General features: G+C 45.0%; 1 protein-coding gene across 6 annotated transcripts in view; it reads right to left on the bottom strand.

Annotated features, from left to right (window-relative positions):
* GATA6 (GATA binding protein 6) overlaps positions 1 to 18,765 on the bottom strand; it is a 178,437-nt gene that overhangs the window by 61,979 nt on the left and 97,693 nt on the right. Inside the window, exon 7 of one of the 6 annotated variants that reach the window (XM_074352572.1) lies at positions 7,320 to 8,019. The exons of the other annotated variants lie outside the window; for them this stretch is intronic. Within the exon in view, the coding sequence (XP_074208673.1) occupies positions 7,918 to 8,019 (102 nt within the window). The 3' untranslated portion in view covers positions 7,320 to 7,917. Of the gene's footprint in view, positions 1 to 7,319; positions 8,020 to 18,765 lie in introns of those variants that run through there. 6 annotated transcript variants of the gene reach the window in all.

The following is an 18,765-nucleotide window of genomic DNA, read 5'->3' as shown; positions in this document are numbered from 1 at the left end:
GGTCTACTTAATCACTCGCGGGCTTTCTGCACTGAAGGAAAGCGAACAGTGTTTGTCTAACAGAATGTGATCTTGTGACGGGGCAGCCGAGCCCCGGCACTCACACTGAGCTACCGTTTCAGACCTGTCAACAGGTGAACCCAAACCTGGCCAGAGGGTTGCTTGTTTATGTGACATGGTGATTTCACAACACTCACAGGGATTAAAACTCAGAGCAGTCCAGTTGCAATGGAGCCCAGGGAACCCGATGAGAAGCTGTTTCAGAATTAGTTAAATCGCATTCCAAAAAAATCCGCTTGGCTTCTTACAGTCGGTATTATTCCAGAGAACCGGAATCCACAGCCAAGACTCTCTGAAGAGCCTGCAGTTCCCCAACTTATAGTCAGTTTAGATTGCTGGTGACAAAATCACAAAGAGTTGGACCGTCTCTGTGTGCAGACTAGACCTAGGATGCTGATCAGTAACGGTGAGTCAAGGGACACGTGTAACAGCAGCCCTAGATACACACGTATCCACATCTTCATTTTTAAGATGTGTTTAGAAAGTTCTTTTTCAAAAAATATGTGAATTGCTATGCTCAAAGAATGGGAAAGATTTACACAGGATGCTCCCCCCAAATGATTTCGTCTGCTGAAAACACAATTTAAAAGCCTGGAAAAGGAAGATCCAACTCTCTTTCATTTGCCTGATCCCCAGTTCTCGTCCTGGAGAATTTCATCCTCCTGGACTTTGAGAAGGAAAATGCCTACCTCAGGAACTACGGTGTTAACAGATCTTCCTTGTAAGTGAATGTTTAATGAACTGTAAAACCCGTCATAAAACACTTCATTCGGCTTTAGTTACTCCAAGAGCCAAACTATGCCTGAGGCACACAGATTGTACCTGCTCGCCTTTCCTGATGCTATAGAAACCTCTGCTGGGAGGACCCCCTCTTCCCACCCCAGGACTGCGTTTTTAACCTTTCTTTTTGGTTAAGAAGATCGGAGAATCTAACTGTCTCTCTCTTCCTAGAAAAGACTGGTTTTGAAATGCTTTTTAAAGTGCGTTTGTGGCATCTGAAAGTTCCCTATCTCCCACACTCAAGTTCTGAAGTTTGAAAGAATACATCATTTCCAGTTTGATGTATATCCAAAACCGAGAACACAATGCAAGGGAGCGTTTGCCATATTTCACTCCACACTGGAGTCACAGCTTTTCCTTAGACATGGTTTTAGCATAAAGTAAGTTGTATTTCCAGGATTGCTGCCAAACACAACAATACAAATAATGATGACCAAAAACAGCAAAATGTGAGTGGACCAGAAGTGATGATGCTCCACAAGGAAATCCCATGAACGTTCTATGGGTGCTCTGGTTTTACTTGAAGGTTAATTAATTAAACCGGGTTGGCAAGGTCCCAACCTGTAAGACTTAGGAGGAGAGAATTCACTAGAAACGCAACGGAGATACAAACAATGATTTAAGGCTTCTTAATGGAAGTGATGAGTCGTATCTCAACAATCAGGGATTCCGAAAGTGAGTCTCAGAATAGTCTGTTTTGTTTGTTTGTTTAGGGGCTTGTTTGTAGTGTTGGTTAAATACTTAGTAGTGACGATTTTAGAGACTCTAAGTTACTCCACTTCTGGATTACACGGATTTCTAGCAAATCATCATCACATTGGCATCAGATTATTCAGAAAACAGCCGTAAGAACTGGCCTCCTTCATACTCTTCAACTGCTGTGTAGGACAAAGGAGTAACATTTACTGCACACAGGGATTTTGCTCGGCTGCTCTAGGACCTTCCCATGGAATCCTCACAACAACACTGTGATATGGACACTATTATCTCTGTTTTACAGACAAAGGAACTTAGGTTCCGAAAAGTAAAGTGAATCATTCAAGGTCAAATATGTGGGGGGTTTCAGAGGTGGAAAGGGAACAGACAGGGGCTTTAGAAGAGCACTGCTGTCTGTGTCCTACATCACATCACTCAAGAAACTCAAGGGGAGGCACCGGCTTAGTCTAAAACCGCTTTAGACGAGCAGGCTGGAGGCAGCAGCGCTCCTCAGGGGCTGCGGCCCGGGGTCTGAGCCTCAGGAGTGCCGCGTCGCCCCGGGTGCAGGGCTCTGCCAACATGAGGGAGGAAAGGTACTGCACTGCAGCATGGTGTTAAATCACCGAATCAAAATCACTCTTCTTCACATCTCTTTTTTTTTTGAATTGAGGGAAAATTCACATAACATAAAACTGACCATTTGAACCATTTGAAAGCATACAATGGGGTGGCTTCTAGAACATTCACAGCACTTGTCTCTGATCCTTCAGACTGAGTCAAGGGAAGAGTCGCAGTGTGGTGCTGCTTTACCTTTAATAATTCTAATATTTTATCATCTCCCGTTTTTAAGAAAAGGGAAAGCAAGCTAAGAGTCTGGTAAATAAGCATACAGCTAGAATTTAATAACATAAATTTGGTGTTTATTTGTGTTTGTTTTATTTACCCTGAATTTCTCCTTATAGAGTAATAAAACTTCCTTGTTAAATAAATATTTTAAGTAAAGTGGTGAGTTGATTTAAAGAAAAAATTCAGGTAAATAATTAGCATTAGTGGTGCATGCATACGGCAAAAAAAAAAAAAAAATCACAAAGGAGGTACGTGAATGACTGAAGGTGCACAGCTGCTCTCCGTTTGCTGGATGCGAAGTGACCTGGAGGGTCCGGTGATGGGCGTTTAGAAGGAGGAGGCTGGGCGGAAGGAAATAACCTGTCAAAACACAGTAGGGGTGAGGGGCTAGGACTTGGGAAGGGAGACTCTTAGCAGAGTCTAGAATGTGGGCTGGGCCTAAGTCTTCTTTCCTGCAAGTCCACTGGCCCAGCCTGCCTTCCACCGTGGTTCTGAAAGCTTGGAGATCCTGGAATTGTCTCCAATGTCTGAATTGCAGAAAAATACCCCGCCTCCGAGAGTAGCAGACCCACCCTCAGACTGGGCACCCAAACCAAGGACGGCAAACTCTGAGGAAGTCTGGGGATGGGCAGGAAGACTGGGTCATGCTGGACCACGGCTGGACCATGGCGGGTTCACACAGGCTGGAATACAAGCAAACTGCTCAGTCTCCCGGACAACCGCTAAGGAAGGAGGTAAAGAGGAGAGATAAGACCAGGGACCTGAGACAGTTTGTCCTTTTGCCCTCGGGCTTTTTTAGAGGAAGGCTGTGGTTGGAGCGGGTGTGGGAGGGACCCATGGAATGAGCTGTCTTCCCTCCCGTGGAGCCGCTGGCCAGGCCCACGTGTGCGGGAAACTGATGGCGTCTCAGAAGTGAGGCTCTGCTGCTGGAAGATTCTTCTCCGCCTAAAAATCTGTTTCTAATGATTCACCGTTTGTAAATGGAATCCCCATCACAGGCTCTTCATTAGTGAGAGGTTATCAAGAAGAAAAATGGGGCACCCATCCGGAAAGAAAAATTCCTGATGCCTAACAGATTGTCAGGAAGATTTCCAGCCGCCTAGATTTGAAGACAGTGTACACACACACACACACACACACTCTGGAGCTAGCCTGAGCCAGAATATTTGTTTATTCAAGGTGCCCCGCATATATTAGACTACCTCCTATACAAAAGACAAAGTCCCACCTTTTAAAGTGCAAATACATATGAAAGAAACAACACCTTAAGCTGCTGGTCCCACACAAATTGGTCTAACACGCTGTAAGGCGATGCCTTCCCCTCACATCCAGGAGAGATCAGATAAACAGGAAAATGAGAGTCTGAGCCCCAGAAATTGCATTTCCCTCCATTTACTGGCACGTTTCTGTTTTCCTTCCTGCAAAATTTGTCTCCAGAGTTGTTCACTGTCCCTTGTCCACTTCCTCCTCTCCTGTGCTCACCCTACCTGGCAAGTCACCAGCCACGTCACATTTGGTCAAACCCAGTGGCCACCCTCCTGTCTTCCTCCTCCTTGGTTCTCAGCAGCCTTTGACACAGTCGAACTCTCTAAGGGTACACATGGCCTAATCTTGGCATCTGTCACATTCAACTCTTCTGATTTTCATCCGTCCAACCTCACCAGCCACTCTCCCGACCTCCTTCTCCTCTGTGCTACTTTCTGAAAGTAGGAGAACCCTGGGGCCACCACTCAGCTCCTTCCTCCTCCCACAGTGATTCCCTGGGGCCTCTCATCAAGTCCAGGGACACGAAACACCACCCCCTGGCTGACAGCTCCAATTTTCATCTCTAGTCCTGACCCTCTCCGGAGTTCCGAGCTCAAATAGCCACAGATCTCCTTGGTGGCTCTCACTGTGTTTCTAACAGGCATTTCAACCCTAACTTGTCCTGAACAGAACTGTGATTTCTCCTCCCATATTTCTTCCCCCGTCTTCTCCTTCTCAATTATGGCATCAACACCCAACCACCCAAAATACGGCAAAAACAAAACCACCGTATTTTGCCAAGACTACAGCCTCCTAGCTGGTCCCTCTGCTTCTGTTCCTCTCTGCAAAATTCCTCAATAGCATTCCATCCCAAAATAACCTCAAAGCCTGATCTTGGCCTAGGGTTTGCCCACCCACCCACCTCTCCACGACCTAGTCTCCTCCCACTTCCTCTCTGTCCACTTGTCTCAGGCCACACGGGCCTCCACGCTGTCCTCCATGCCTCCCTCGCCTTCACCCCGTGGCCTCTGCACCCACTGTTTCCGCTTCCTGGCGTACGGCCGCTCAGCCATCAGGAGGCTCACTTCCTCGCGCCTCTGCTCAGAGGCCACCCCTCAGAGAGGACTCCCTGCCGGTCTTCTCTCAGACTAGCCCTCGGCGTCACAGTGCTTCACGCCACGACCCAACGCCTGTCGTTGACCACTACCTGCTTCTCGCCACTCGTGTGAGGTCAAGGTGAGCTGGGACTTGATCTATTTTGTTCCTGGCTCTGTACCCAGTGCCTAGAAGAGCGCCTGACACATAGCAGGTGTCAAATAAGTATCTGTGACTTAATAAATTTTTATTCCTCTTCCCTCCAATTCCTCATGCTCAATGCACTCGAAAAATCCTCCTTTCATCTCCATCCCAAGTCCGTCCAATTCTGTCCTAGTTCCTGCCACCACCGTGTCTTGCCTGGGCTGTGGCTTAGTGTCTTGCCTGACCAGCCTCCCTGTTTTCTCTCTCAAGTCCATTCTCCAAACCGCAGCTGTGATTTTTTTTTAAAGACATAAATCAGTCACCTTATTTAAAATCCGTGAAAGTTTCCCAAGGCTCTTTGGGGTTTTGTTGTTGTTGTTGCTGTTGTTGTTGCTTTTTACTATATTTGAGTTACATTTCAGGTGTGCGGTGAGCTGACTCCGTTCTCTATATATACATATATATATCTCCCAATGCTCCTGGAATAAAGTACAAACCTCTGACCGGGGTCTGCAGGCTGTGGGGACCGGCACTGGCATTGGTTGCTCAATGAGCTTCAGCCACGCGAGTCTTCCTACCCTGCCTTCAACACGCCAAGTATGTGTCCGCCTCGGGGAGCTTGCACACGCCAGGCCTTCTGTGCAGATGGCTCTCCCCCAGAGCCACGTGACTGGTACCTTCTCCGTATCCAAGCCTCTACCTAAATGACACCTCCTCAGAGAGACCCTCCCTGGCCACTGTGTAAGCCAAGCTCCGCCTGTCACCCTCTGCCATGTTACTGTGCCTTACTTTCCCCATGACACTTATAAACATTCTGCTTATTTACTTGTGTGCTTTTTAACTGCCTTCTCCAGTAAAATCTCCTGCCTTGTCTTCCATTATATTTCTAATGTACTGTATAAATCTTGGCATTACTATTATTATTACTATTTGCCCATGGGGAGTTACTCATCAACTATTGGTTAAATTTAATTAAATGTGCTGGCTCTTAAAAATTTTTTTGGACAAGTGATTTTTTTTGGTAGTAAAACCCTTGTAAATATTAAGATGAATTAAAGATATAATGATTTGTAATTGTCAGACCAAATCTTAGGGGCTTAAATCAATCAAAGTATATTTTGCATTTTTTCACTGTCAAAATGTTGCAGAAAAATGTGTTATAGCTCAGTGTTACAGCTCAGTTGTGACAGCAACCTGGATCTGGGCGAGAGACCAAGCGGCACTCGGAGAGTTGGAGAACTCAGGTTTATTATGCCAGTGGGAGAGTTGGAGAACTCAGGTTTATTATGCCAGTGGGCCCATAAGAGTTAATACTCCAAGCTCTGGACCCCGTCTGTAGGTTTACACAGGCCTTTATAGGCTGCCAGTTTTGCATTTTGCAACATCTCATGCAAATTAAGTATAACAGAAGTTGACCAACCAGGAACAAGCTTTGTAGAACTAGACCAATCAGGAGTGAGGGGAATGGACCAATCAGGAGTGAGAGAAATAACCAATCAGGAGTGAAGGAAATAACCAATCAGAACTGAGTTCAGGGAACCAATAGAATTTTAGGGGTAAGTAAGCTGTTTCAGAGGCAAAAAGTGAGATCAAGTCTCTGGGCCAGGGAACAAGAAGGTGCCGGCACGAGAGTAGTGGCCCTGCTTGGGGGCCCTGCCAGTCTTTTTATGGGGCTTCCTGTCTCATAATGAAGCTGTGATGGGGGCAGCATTCTGCACAATGATTCCAGGACCCAGGGTCCTCCCATCTTGTGGCTCCACCATAGCCTCCCTTCAAATCCTCCGCTGGATTTTCTTCATCTAACTCATCAGGGTGCAAAGAGAAAGAGAAAGCCAAAGGTGGCCTCGGACACTCCGGGGGCCAGGCCCGTAAGTGGAGAACATCACTTTTACCCACAACCCGCGGACCAGAACTAATCACATGGCTCTGACTTCCCTGTAAAGAAGGCCAGGGCTGCTTGGGAAGTCCCTGCTACACACTGATGGCCAGGGCTCTGCCACACCAACGAGCCTGACCGTCATCTCTGGGGTTCACGGGAAATGACGGAGCAACCTCAGCGAAAGGGAAGACTGAACGGTAATGGTTCATGGACCTTTTGGGTCAGAGGAACGCGAAACCCTGCCGGAACAGTCCTAGCCCCCTCAGCATGAGCCTTCATGCTTGTCGGCGCTCCAGACACAGAAGCACATTTTGACTTTCTCCTCTCCTTTCTGGGTTTAATCTTGTTTACCCTTGAGCTTATTGGTGTGATCTGTATCTCATAATTGTTTCACTTAAATAATTAATGGAAATTACCAGGCCATAAAGACAAAGAACAAAGGTATATTTAAGAACAACATGGGATTTTATGAATAAAATATAAAGATTTAAACCCTAACCCCACTCCAAGAAAAGGTATGAAGACATTAAAGCAAACAGGTGAAAATAAATGTGTTGAATCTTTTATGGTTCTCATTTCATTATTTTTCTTTAATAAAATTGAATATCAAATTATATCTACCTAGACACATTTGGGAATGGGAAGCGGGTGAAACAGACCAGTTGAGGAGAATAAATAGAACAGCTATATAACTAAATAGAACAGCTGTATAACAACCTTAAAGCAATCTTCAGTTCCCTTGACGTGACCTGGTAAGTGCAGACCACCCCAGAAACACTACACAGGAGAGGCAGAGCACTGCGGGACGCGGTGAGAGCAGGGAGCCTTCAGCACCCTGAGGGAAAGGTGTCATGTGACTGACGGGAGGGGTGGGGGCTCTCCAAGGAAGGTACAGCATAAACAAAGACCTGAAGATGGAAACTACGGGTGAGAGAAGGGAACATGAAGAAAACTAACTTCCTGGAGTGGGACACCTGTAGTGAGATGCTCTGTGAGAGAAAACAGGAAACATGATTTATGGAGAAAGGCTTATTGTCAGGAGGCTAAGGAGCCCGGACTTGAAGGAATCAGAAGTAAGGCAATAGTGTACTGTCTTTTAACCAGGGGAGAGAGAAGCTGAAAGCACTGCTGAATCTGGCAGCAGCCTGCAGGATGCGCGGAAAGTGAGGAGACTAGTTAAGAGGCTGCTGCGGTAATTTATATGAGACTTGATAGGGACTTGGCTCTGAGAGGTGGCAGCTGAAATGGAGACCCAGGGACCAATCCAGGAGAATCTGCAGAGAGAGGAAAGATGCTTGTGAATGACTGGACACAAGACGTGAAGGAGAAGGGGTGGCAGCACCAAGCGGGAGGAATTGAGCAGGTATCTGATGCCTCTTGTAGATTAAATTTTGTAACACTTATTACTGAGTCATCATGGGATCTTTCTTTTTAATTTCTAATTCTGAGACACATGGTTAAAATTAAGGTTAACGTTCTCGTTGGCTTCAGTTTCATAGAACTTTAAAATGGACAACGTTGTGGGGCGGGGCTGAGTGTACACACCAAAGTAGTATATACTCGCCAGATCATGTTTTAATCTGTAACAGAATGGCAAAGCAGTGCTTCATGTAATCAAAACATTTTACTAGGAGAGGCAATCGGAGCGCAAAACCAAAATGGTTCTCGAATAAATGTCGCAGGTATAAGACAGCTAATTGATTTGTTTGCGTACCATGCAAACCTTTTACCTGGCATTTTCTGCTCTGCCTAATGGTTACTTCTGTAGCAAGCTGAAAGTGTTGCAAGTTGGGTGGAAATTTAAAGAAAAGTAGGCACTCCACTCAGAGTAAGGTAGACACTGGGAAAGATGTTAAAAAGCCTGGTGAAAAACAAAGCACGCAAATTTCAGGAAGAAAGGAACGTTTCTATGTGAAATGAATGTAAACACGGAGACCCGCCAGGAGGCATGGGAAAGGCAAGGAATGTGCAAAACCTCCCCCTGGGAGCGGAGGGTTTCAGTGGGAGAATGGGTGGTAAAAAGAAGTGAACTGGAAATCCAAAAAGTAGAAAATGAAATCTTCAGCAGAGACTTCAGCCTCTGACACTGTCAAAAGGAGAATCTTTTCTTCGATTCTCGAGCCTTCAGTGCCCGAGCTAAGAGGGCATAACTTACAGTGCTGTGGAGGGCAGGAGAGAGCCAATGGGGACACGGATGAGTTCTTCATTGTAAGAATTATGTTCAGGATCTCCACCATGGTATTCCCAAAGGCAAGGGTGTAGAATTAAATCGTTCCCAACCAGCAACCCCACTTCTGGGTTTATCTCCAAAGGAAATGAAAACAGGATCTCGAAGAGATATCTGCACTCCTGTGTTCACTGCGGCATTATTCACAATAGCCCAGATATGGAAACACCCTGAGTGTCTGTCAGCATATGAATGGACAAAGAAGCTGTGAGGTATACACGAATATTATTCAGCCACGAGAAAGAAGGAACTCTTGCCATTGATGACAACATGGATGGACACTGAGGGCATTATGATAAGTGAAATAAGTCAGACAGACAAAGACTGTATGGTCTCACTTCTGTGTGGAATCTCAAAAAGCCAAACTCACAGAAACAGAGAATAGAATGGTGGTTACCAGGGGTCGGGAACAGAGGAAGGGGGAGATGTCAGTCAAAGGGCACAAGCTTCCGGTTATAAGATGGCTAAGGTCTGGGGATCTGCTGCACAGCATGGTGATTACAGGCAGGGATAGTGGGTTATATCCTTGCAAGTTTCCAAGAGACTAGATTCATAAGTCCTCACCATCAAAAAGAAACGGTAGTTACGTGATGTGATGGAGATGTTCGCTAACACCACGCTGAGAATCGTCTCGCGATATATTAGTGTATCGAATCAACACATTGTACACCTTACCCTTACACGATATTATGTGTCAGTTATATATCAATAAAGGTATAAAATAAAATAAAATAAAATAAAATAAAATAGTTCCTAAAATTTGGATGGCACAGATGAGATGACAGGAGGAAGCTGGGAATTTATTTGAAATTAAGGTCTATATCAGGAAGTTCTAATTGATCTCCAACATCTAATCTTCTTTCCTTGCACAGGAACAGAATTCCCCAGTGTCAGCAGAGCACATGGGTGCCTAAAATAAAGACTACACTTCCCAGCCTTCCTTGCAGCGGAGGTGGATCTGTCAGACTGTTTTGGTCAACGGATTATATGAGGAAGCTGGAGTGCAAAAGAAGGGAGCGTGGCGTGTTCTAGTGCCTTTTTCGTTTCTGGTCAGTGAAACAGAGATGTGATGGCTGAGACGAGAGAGGCCTCCTCAGACCTCAGGATGCAGGCCACACACTGAGGATGGTGACATGAGGACGCAGGAGCCTGGGTCCCCGGTGACAGTGGAGCCGCCATCCCAGCTGTAGACAACGTTTCCTTGACGGTGAGATAAACGTCTGTCCTGCTGAGTCCCTGATCATTCCCCAATGAATACAGTTACTCCTACGGTCACTGGCCCACTCACAGAGGCCGGGGAAGCTCAAGCCAAACCGAAGGGGCATGAGGCTCCCAGCACCAGGAAGCTGACAGGGTCCTCTTGGAATAAATGTTCAGGTAAATCCGATCAGCATAAATGAATACAACTTTTAGCTTGAGACTGAGGAAAAAGGGAAAATAAGGTAATAGAACCATTAATTAGACAACTGACAGGGCTGGGCTGGGGGAAGATGAGGCTGACACACATAGTACCTTCTGTGCTTAGAAACACGCAAAATAGACAAAGCGGGTTTGGCTGTTGAGCTGAAGATGGGGGGTTTTATGCAGTAATCGGTGCACTTAGAGCTGCCCATTACAAACAGGCCGGAGGAGGGAGGGTTTCCTGAAAAATGGTACGCTGTACGTGAGACACACAGTCAGCTGTAACCTTGGAAAATGCTCACAGAGCTGAGAAAGAATTTCATGGTTACATCATGGCTATGTGGCTACAGAGTTACTAGAAGCCAAAAATCTGTGAGATGAAACTGGAAACATCTAATGAAAGTGAAGATACCACTAGACGAAGCGAGGCTAAAACACGGAAGGCCTCGTGTTACCATCCAGGCTGACAAAACCCAGTCTGATGAGGCGGAGAGGCACAGTCTGGGGATCAGACAGAGGACTGCTCTCCAGAACTCACAAACAAAGGAAATATCATGTCTTGGCTTTGAGTGCCAGATAAGAACTTACAGAGAAAGTCTTTTCATAGGAACCACTATGTAACAGTAGTTACAACACGATTTAGTTCCACATTTTGGCAGAAAGCTCAACAAAATCTATTATGCAGTTACCCAACTTTAAAAAGGGAACTGTGCCCAACCCACAAGCAGTAAATTAGGGGGAAAGAAAAAAAGGAATCACATAAAAAGAAATTAATTGAGAAAGCCAAGCTATTGCTAGAAGCCCAAGAAAAGTATTTCTATGAGTTTTTAAAAAATTATTTCTTTAAAAAAAAAATATATATATATATGACCACCAACTATTAAAAACAAGTGAACACACAAAAACAACTTCTATTTTAGAAGGGATTTTTTTTTTAATGTAAAGATGGACCAAGTGAGAGGGAGACAGAGTTTGAGGGACAGGTGTAAACCAGAAACTGGGCAGCAAAAAGGATGGAAAGCCTGCTGAGGTGCCTCGCACACAGGGGCAGAGAAGAGGCAGCTGGCTCCAAGGCTGTGGGACCCCTTTTGATCACGGTGCCAAAGATTTGACTGAAGATGAAAGGAGAAAAGAGAGACTAAATGGAATATTTAAAGAAATTTTGCTTCCCAAATTCCGTTTGGAAATGCACTGATGGGAGATATTAAATGTCCAGAATGTTCTAGACATGTCAGACAGAACAAGAGTCATCAGAGCCAGAGAGCAGTGACTCAAGGTCCCGGAGGAACGACTACCCCCATCATCAAGGTGTGACCCTTGGGTAGAGTCTGATGCACACGAAAATCTTGAAGAACGTGTGCAGACTAAACAGGAGGTTTGCTGACACGGCAGGTCAAAGACTAGGAGATAGATCGAGCAGAAACCCTACCTGTTTCTTAAATGTCCCCCAATGGGGGGAAGTCATGCTACGTTAGTCCAGTATTTTAGGAGAGAAAGAAACACGAAGACATAGGGAATTCATGGACACAATTTATTTACAGCCTCAAAGCTCCTTCCATAGGGACCTGAAATAGCACAGGACCCGTTTTGAAAAACAAAAGGAAACAGCAAAACTCAGACCTGACTCGGGCCTGACATGATGCTGTTTGTTGTGATGATTTCTCAAGGAGACGCAGGAATGGAACGTGTCACCCACTGTCCAGCAAAGCGCTGAATTCTTTCAGTCTCTCTCTTGTCCGAGTCCTTCTCCCTCAGGCAGCCCTCCCTCTGCACACTCCTCTTGGCTCTCAGGGCTCCCCTCTTCACTCCCTCTCTCCTCAAAATCCTGGTCACGGCACACTCCCCTCCACTCCATCACCCACCCGGACCCAAAAGGCTAGCACTAGCTCAAGGGCATTGCAAACTCCCTGGCTTAGCCTAAACATTAACTACTGGCAGTTTTTTATACCCTTGGGAATCCACAATTCACACAGTCATTAAGATAGAAATCGTTTCAGGAAAAAAAAAAATTAAAATGTTGTTCTGTCTTTGTGCACATGGGAAAAAGTGACAACAAGAGCTAACACTTTAAGAGCATTTGCTATTATTGCTTCATTGTATTAACTCTTTTCCTCCCTCCTCCCCCTTCATCATCATCATCATCATCTTTTCCCCTCCCTCAGGAAGAAACTGAGGACACACAGCTTAATTAGCAGAACACATTTCTGAACCCTGCCCTTTAGTCTGGCCCCAGAATCCATTCTTAACTAGCACCCCACACTCTCCTCCAAGGGACTCTCCCGCTGAGTTTTCTGTCTCTGTGGATGGCATCTCACACATCCACGAATGCCCTCCCTCACCCCATCCGCCCAGCGCCCGGGGCCTTGGCGGGTCCCCGCGGCAGCCTCTCCCCGCCCGTGCTCTTGCAGGGGCAGATACATTTCTCTTTCACACTCACACACACACACACACACACACACACACCCCCATCTCTTCATCACATGTAGCCAGAGTGTGGGGTGCCCAGCCTTCCAGCCAGGATTTCAGCTTCTTGTCTGATAAGATTAAAAACAAACACACGCATGCAAACACACAAACAAACAAAAAAGCAAAACAAGGAGTACAAATATTTCCTTTTAAAATTATTAAAGCAAAGATTTTGAGTGTATAATGGGGTGTTATAAGACCTCATCATTTCTGAATGCCTGAGGGTGAAATTAGGGACAAAATGTATTGGAAAGCATCCAGCCGTTTGCTTCCTGCGGCTCTAAAAGTGGAAGGAAGAACATGTCTCCTGGGCAGGCTCTTCTTGGTTCTGAAGAAGCAAGTGAATGACCTCTGGGTAGTGGCCACTCGGGGTCCACGTGGCAGTGGACACTGGAGCCTGTCCCAAGCCAGCCCTCCGGAGGTTATAGCATCCAGGGAACTGGCAGTGGAGCGAGTGAATTTCAGAAGCAGACAGTTGGGAGCAGGCCAGCTCGGGGTGGAGCTGGCGCACACTGGTGGGAGGAGGGGAGTGTGCTGGACCGAGGGAAGGGCAGGTCTGACAGCAGTCGAACCCCTTCACCCTTTGAAGAACAACTGAGTGCTGGCAGCAGTGACCCAAGGCAGGGACCCAGACACAGTGCGTCCTTTGGAGCGAAGTGTTCTTGGAACTCAGCAAGGGGGTTCCTCCAGCCTGGAGGGGCACCTGGGTTCTGAGCCCGGCACAGGAGATATGTACAAACAAGACCCTGCAGGGTTCTGGCCCTATACCGGGGAGAGAGGGGCAACGAAAGAGACTGGATCTCCTGCTTGTCCAGGAATGGGGCAGGGGGGTGGACAAAAGGTATTACCTTAAAAAAAAAAAAAGGTGGAATGTGATCTTATTTGTCTCTTCATATACATGAAATGGGTCATATCAAATTATATTGGTTATTATCATAATTCCTGCCTTCTCCCTCTCTCCATCCATCTCTGAGACTGCGGCTTAGAATCTGTGTCTCCTTTGAACATCCCTGAGTCAACACTGTACATCATTGTGTTTGACCGTGTTCTGCCACGATCTCATTTCTTCATCCAAGGGGGCTTATCCTTTGGTGGGATGTCCATGTTCTAGTCTGGTCCTCAAATGTGCAGGACCACAAAATGCATTTCATCTGTTTGTTCCGTATGGTCTGAAGGTTGATAAGTTGATTCACACTAATTAAACCCACAAGAGGCCAATTCATGAGCTGGGAGAACAGTATGTTAAACTACAGAGAAAGATAAAACTGGCCTGAAAAGCAAGGACATATATTTGAACTGGACCTGTGTTTGGGGTAAGCTGACCCTAGAAGCCAAACAACAAAGCAAAGTACTGCCCTGTCGACAGAGCATCAAAGCAAAGGCATTAGAATACTGTCACGATATTTCTAGAAATTTCTAGTGGACTGAGACTTTACCTTCCATGGTTGCTGTGCTTGAAAAACCAAGACGAGTATTTAGAATGAGCTGTCCCTCTTTCTTGAGGGTGCCAGAGAGACACGGATAAATTCATACAGTCCAACCTGCATTTTTCCCAATGAGAGATACTCTCACTCTATTTGTACTTGTCATTATGCTTAGAATTGTTGTACTTACAGGTTCAGCATATAACTTTCAGCAATTACATTTTATTGGTAATTTAGATTGTGGCAAATAAGTCTGAGCATCATACCACTCATATCACAGCACCAGGAGCTGCAAGGACACCTGCAATCATCTAGCTGACTGGTTTTAAATTGTGTGCCAGGGACCCGAGAGACAGTTGGATTAGGAAACAAACAGGCTATCGCGGACATCCGAATGTAAGGAGTTTGGATTCTTCAAAGAGCAGAAGCCATTGATATGTTTTAATAGAGAGGGACTGGATGAAGCTTACATTTTAAATAACCAATTTGGAGGAAGCGATTGGAGGAAGGAGAGCGTAGAAGTAGGAAGACCACCTAAGAAGGTATAGTGTTTGTCCAGGGGAGATGTGATAGTTTGGGGGATCAGGGAAACAGGGCAGAGCTGGAGAGACATGGATGGACTGAAGAGGTTAACTGAAAAGAGGAACAGATTAGACTTGGCCGAGGAGGGAGCAGATGTGATCAAGCATTCACTCATTTATTTATCCCATCCAGAAAACTGACTGAGTGCTTCCAATGGGCTGGGCACCAGGCTAAGTGCTCAGCTAGAGAGCCAAGTCCCTGCCCCTCTGGAGCTGCTGTTCTAGGGGAGGGAGGCAGACAACAGACAGGCACACAAGCAGGTAAAATGTGCTTAGAATCAATGTGCTGGGAAAGAGTTGGGGAATCAACTGTAGGGCTCACACAAATGGCTTCCCTTCCCTTGGGCCTCAGTGTCCTGCACCACCTCTTCTCCAGCCAACCAGCTGTCCACGCCCCTGAAAGCCATGCCCTATATTTTGTCCAGTTTCCAGTCTTTTTAAGATGGAAGGGTGAATCTCCCTCTGTGATTTCATCATGGCCAGAAATGGAAGTGATTTTTTTCTTACATGAATTTGGTTTAAGAGATAAAGGAAAGGGAAGAGTCACAACTTAGCACCGAGTTCTGACTCCAATAGCACAGTAGATGGCTGTGGAACGAAACCAGAAGGCTTCGGATTTATTTTTGTTCCTTCCTCTCCTCCTTCCTCACTTTTGTGTATGTGTGTTTTAAAATTTGTTTTGTTTTGAGAATTCCTGAGAGTGGAGTGGTGGCTACAAGTGTCAAATATGACAGGCCTATAAGACATGGGAGGAGGAGGAGGCCAGAGATACCCTGGCCACATGGAGATGTAATTCACTGAGATGGAGACAGAGCAGGTATCTGGAGGGAGACTTGGAACTCAGGTTTTGAGATGTTAGGTTTGAAATGTCTATGAGACAGTCCAATAACAGGACCAAGAACGCAGTTCAGTGTTTACATCTGGAGCTCAGAAAAGAGCACTGAGCTACAGATATGAATTTGAGACTCTTCCATATATACGTAGAATTTAAATCATGAGGAAGGATGGGGTTACTTCAGAGGAGAGAGGGAAAAAGGGAGAAAAGAAAAGGAGAGGAAAGGAGAACAAAGGCGAGGAGACAACAACACATCAAGGGGAACATCGGCAGGTAACAGCTGCACAGAAGAGGAAGAGCCATCAGAGGAAAAGGAAAGGGACCGGCCCGAGAAGAAGGGGGAAATCAGAGAGGGTACTTTCAAAGGAGAAGAGTATTTCAGGAGGGAATACCAACTGGCTCAAATGATGCTGAGAAGTCAAGTCAGGTAAGAACTTTAAAGTATCTGTTAGATTTAGTGACTTGGAAGCCGTTAGTGACCTCATGAAGGGCACTTTTGGTGGCATGGAGGAAGGGATGAAGAATGATGGGAGGTAAGTGAAGGCAGCCTGTCCATGGGGAGTAGAAAAGGAGGGTGATCCTGGAGAGGTGTGATGAATTAGGAGAGGTTTGATGTTCGTTTTTAAGATGTAAGACACAGAGAGAATTTGGGTGATAAAGCCAAGAGGTTAAGAATGCAGAGGGAAGGATTTACGGATGAGCAAGTCTCCTGAGAAGGCTCCTGAAAGGTCCAGGATCCAGAACGCACTCCCTAATGACCCCTTTATACTCTCTTCTCTCAGCCTTAACAGATCTCCCCTGACCGATAAAGGCATCTCTAAAAGCAGGGATCACCTCCTCAATTCTTTTCTGAGCCCACGTGTGGCAAAGTATACCATAAGTATTTAAGATGTTTCTTCGGTAAATTAACATATATATCATGCAAATGAATGAATAAAACTTATCTCGTAAAATCTGCCCTGAAAAAAAGAGCAAAGATATCTATGTCTTTAATTATCTTGAGATCAGAAGACACTCTCTGAAGATTTCGGTTAATGTCCCCAGAGTAGAAAATAAGCACCATAAAAACAAGATTCTTATCATTAATATTTTAGAGTCAAGGAATGTGATTTTTTTCCAAATGAATCACAACCGATGAATAGCGACTTCCTGTGTAGACCCAAAGGCTTCTTTCAGCATTCTAGGGCAAAGAGGAGTTGCTGCATTTTACATCTGAAATCCATTCTCATTTATCAAAAAAATACTTTAATTTGGAAAGTGATACATAATTATTTCTACTATTTCCATAACATCTCTGTATGTTGACATAGCATTATTATACCATCAACTCTCAGTCACTAGGCTGGTGATAGAATCAAATCCCGGGTAATCCAAAGCAGTGAATAATAAGTTGATCTGGGGACAGCAGGTCTATCTTCCTAATCTGGGCTCATTTGGGCTAAGAGCCATGTCAACCCACAGATGACAGAGGTTCAGCTCACAAGCGTCTCATGTGACAAGAGGTCTGCTAGGGATTTTTAAATATCTGAGATTTATTCACAAAGTGGATCAAGAACCGGCTAAAAGGATACACCCTGCTACAGAAAGAAGGTTATGAAGTTCAAGGACATGGAAAAAGGCAAAATTAAGAGTCATAGCATTTAGAACAAAGTCCTTCCTCCTCATTCATGAAAACAAAACCCAGAGTGATTCCATGACTTGCTCAAGGTCACACAGTGAGTTAAGGAAACACCCTCCTAATAAGTGACGCCTCGTGTGACTCCCAGTCCAGTGCTCTGCACCATCTCGTATCCACAAAGCATTCTTCTTTCCTTCTGTCTTCTTCAGCAAGAATTGCTTTCAAATTCTAAAGGACGTTTTAAAATGTAAAGAATAAATTGAACTCCAAGATAGATACGGCATTAAGGGAATTCAGATTTTTGAAGCTTATGTGGCTCCAGACACTTGTCCAGCTGTTAATTCAGTCAGTCCTTTCAGGCACCTGTGGGGTTTTATCTCCATTCACAGATGAGGAAACAGAAGCTGCACAGACTAAGTAATGTACTGCAGGTCACATAACCAGCAAGAGACGCATCAAGACAAGCACGAGGCCTACAACTCTAAGACACTCCTCTTTCCACTACATCACAGTTCAAATGAGATCACATCTTCTAGCCCAGACAGATCATAACCCAAAGAGATGTAATTATGCAACCTCTGTTGGCAATCTTTGGGAGAGGAAGAAATATGAAGAACAAAGAGGTTCCAAAAGACTAGAAAATAATTTTTGATTGTGAAATTTGAGAAAGCCTAGATTCTGGGAATTACAGTTTGGTCAAAGCAAATTCTTTCTCCAACTCTGGCAAAATTCTAGAATAAAATTACTAAATAGATGGCTTGTGAACCACTTAGAAAAGAATGCCGTGATCACAGGGAGCCAACGTGGGTTCACTAGGGTCAAGATGCCAAACCATCGAACATACCCACTAGGAAATGAGGTCAAGTCTGTTGGGATGTCATTGTGGTCAAGTTGAAAATATGTGATTAAAATAACTGGACAGTTGGCTATGTTCACAACTGGTTGCCAGCGGCCTGTCATATGACCCTGCCTAATAGAATTCCATTGAAAGTTTTAGCAATGTCTTTCCTGTTTCAGCCTTGGAAATTGTCAGTTTTATGACTAACTCAAAGCTCAAAGGGAGATGTTATATGTTATATATAAAATGTTAGATATTATATGTAAAAACCAGTTAATCATTTTGATAGACTGAAATGATGGTCACCCTTCAGTTTTAGATTTAACAGGAAAAGGTATGGTTATATGTGAAAGTAAAAATAAATAGATGGGTAGATGACAACAAGATGATAGACAGATTGGTAGGTAGATAGACAGACAGACAGACAGATAGGTAGAGAGAGGGAGAGAGAGATTTACACAAGTTCCACATGGAAAAACTGTGATGACCAAAATTTGTGGAAAAGCCTGAAGTTGAATTGAGATCAGTACAAACCAACAGCACCACACAGACACCCTCTAACATAATGGGCAAGAACTTGAGCTTCAGCATCAGCAAAGCTGGACCCACAGGCCAAGTCCACCACTTAAG

This window comes from Camelus bactrianus, chromosome 24, assembly GCF_048773025.1.
Source record: "Camelus bactrianus isolate YW-2024 breed Bactrian camel chromosome 24, ASM4877302v1, whole genome shotgun sequence".
In the NCBI taxonomy this organism is placed as follows: Eukaryota; Metazoa; Chordata; class Mammalia; order Artiodactyla; family Camelidae; genus Camelus; species Camelus bactrianus.
Note: the sequence above shows the minus strand (reverse complement) of the source record. Positions and strands in the feature narration are given on the sequence as shown.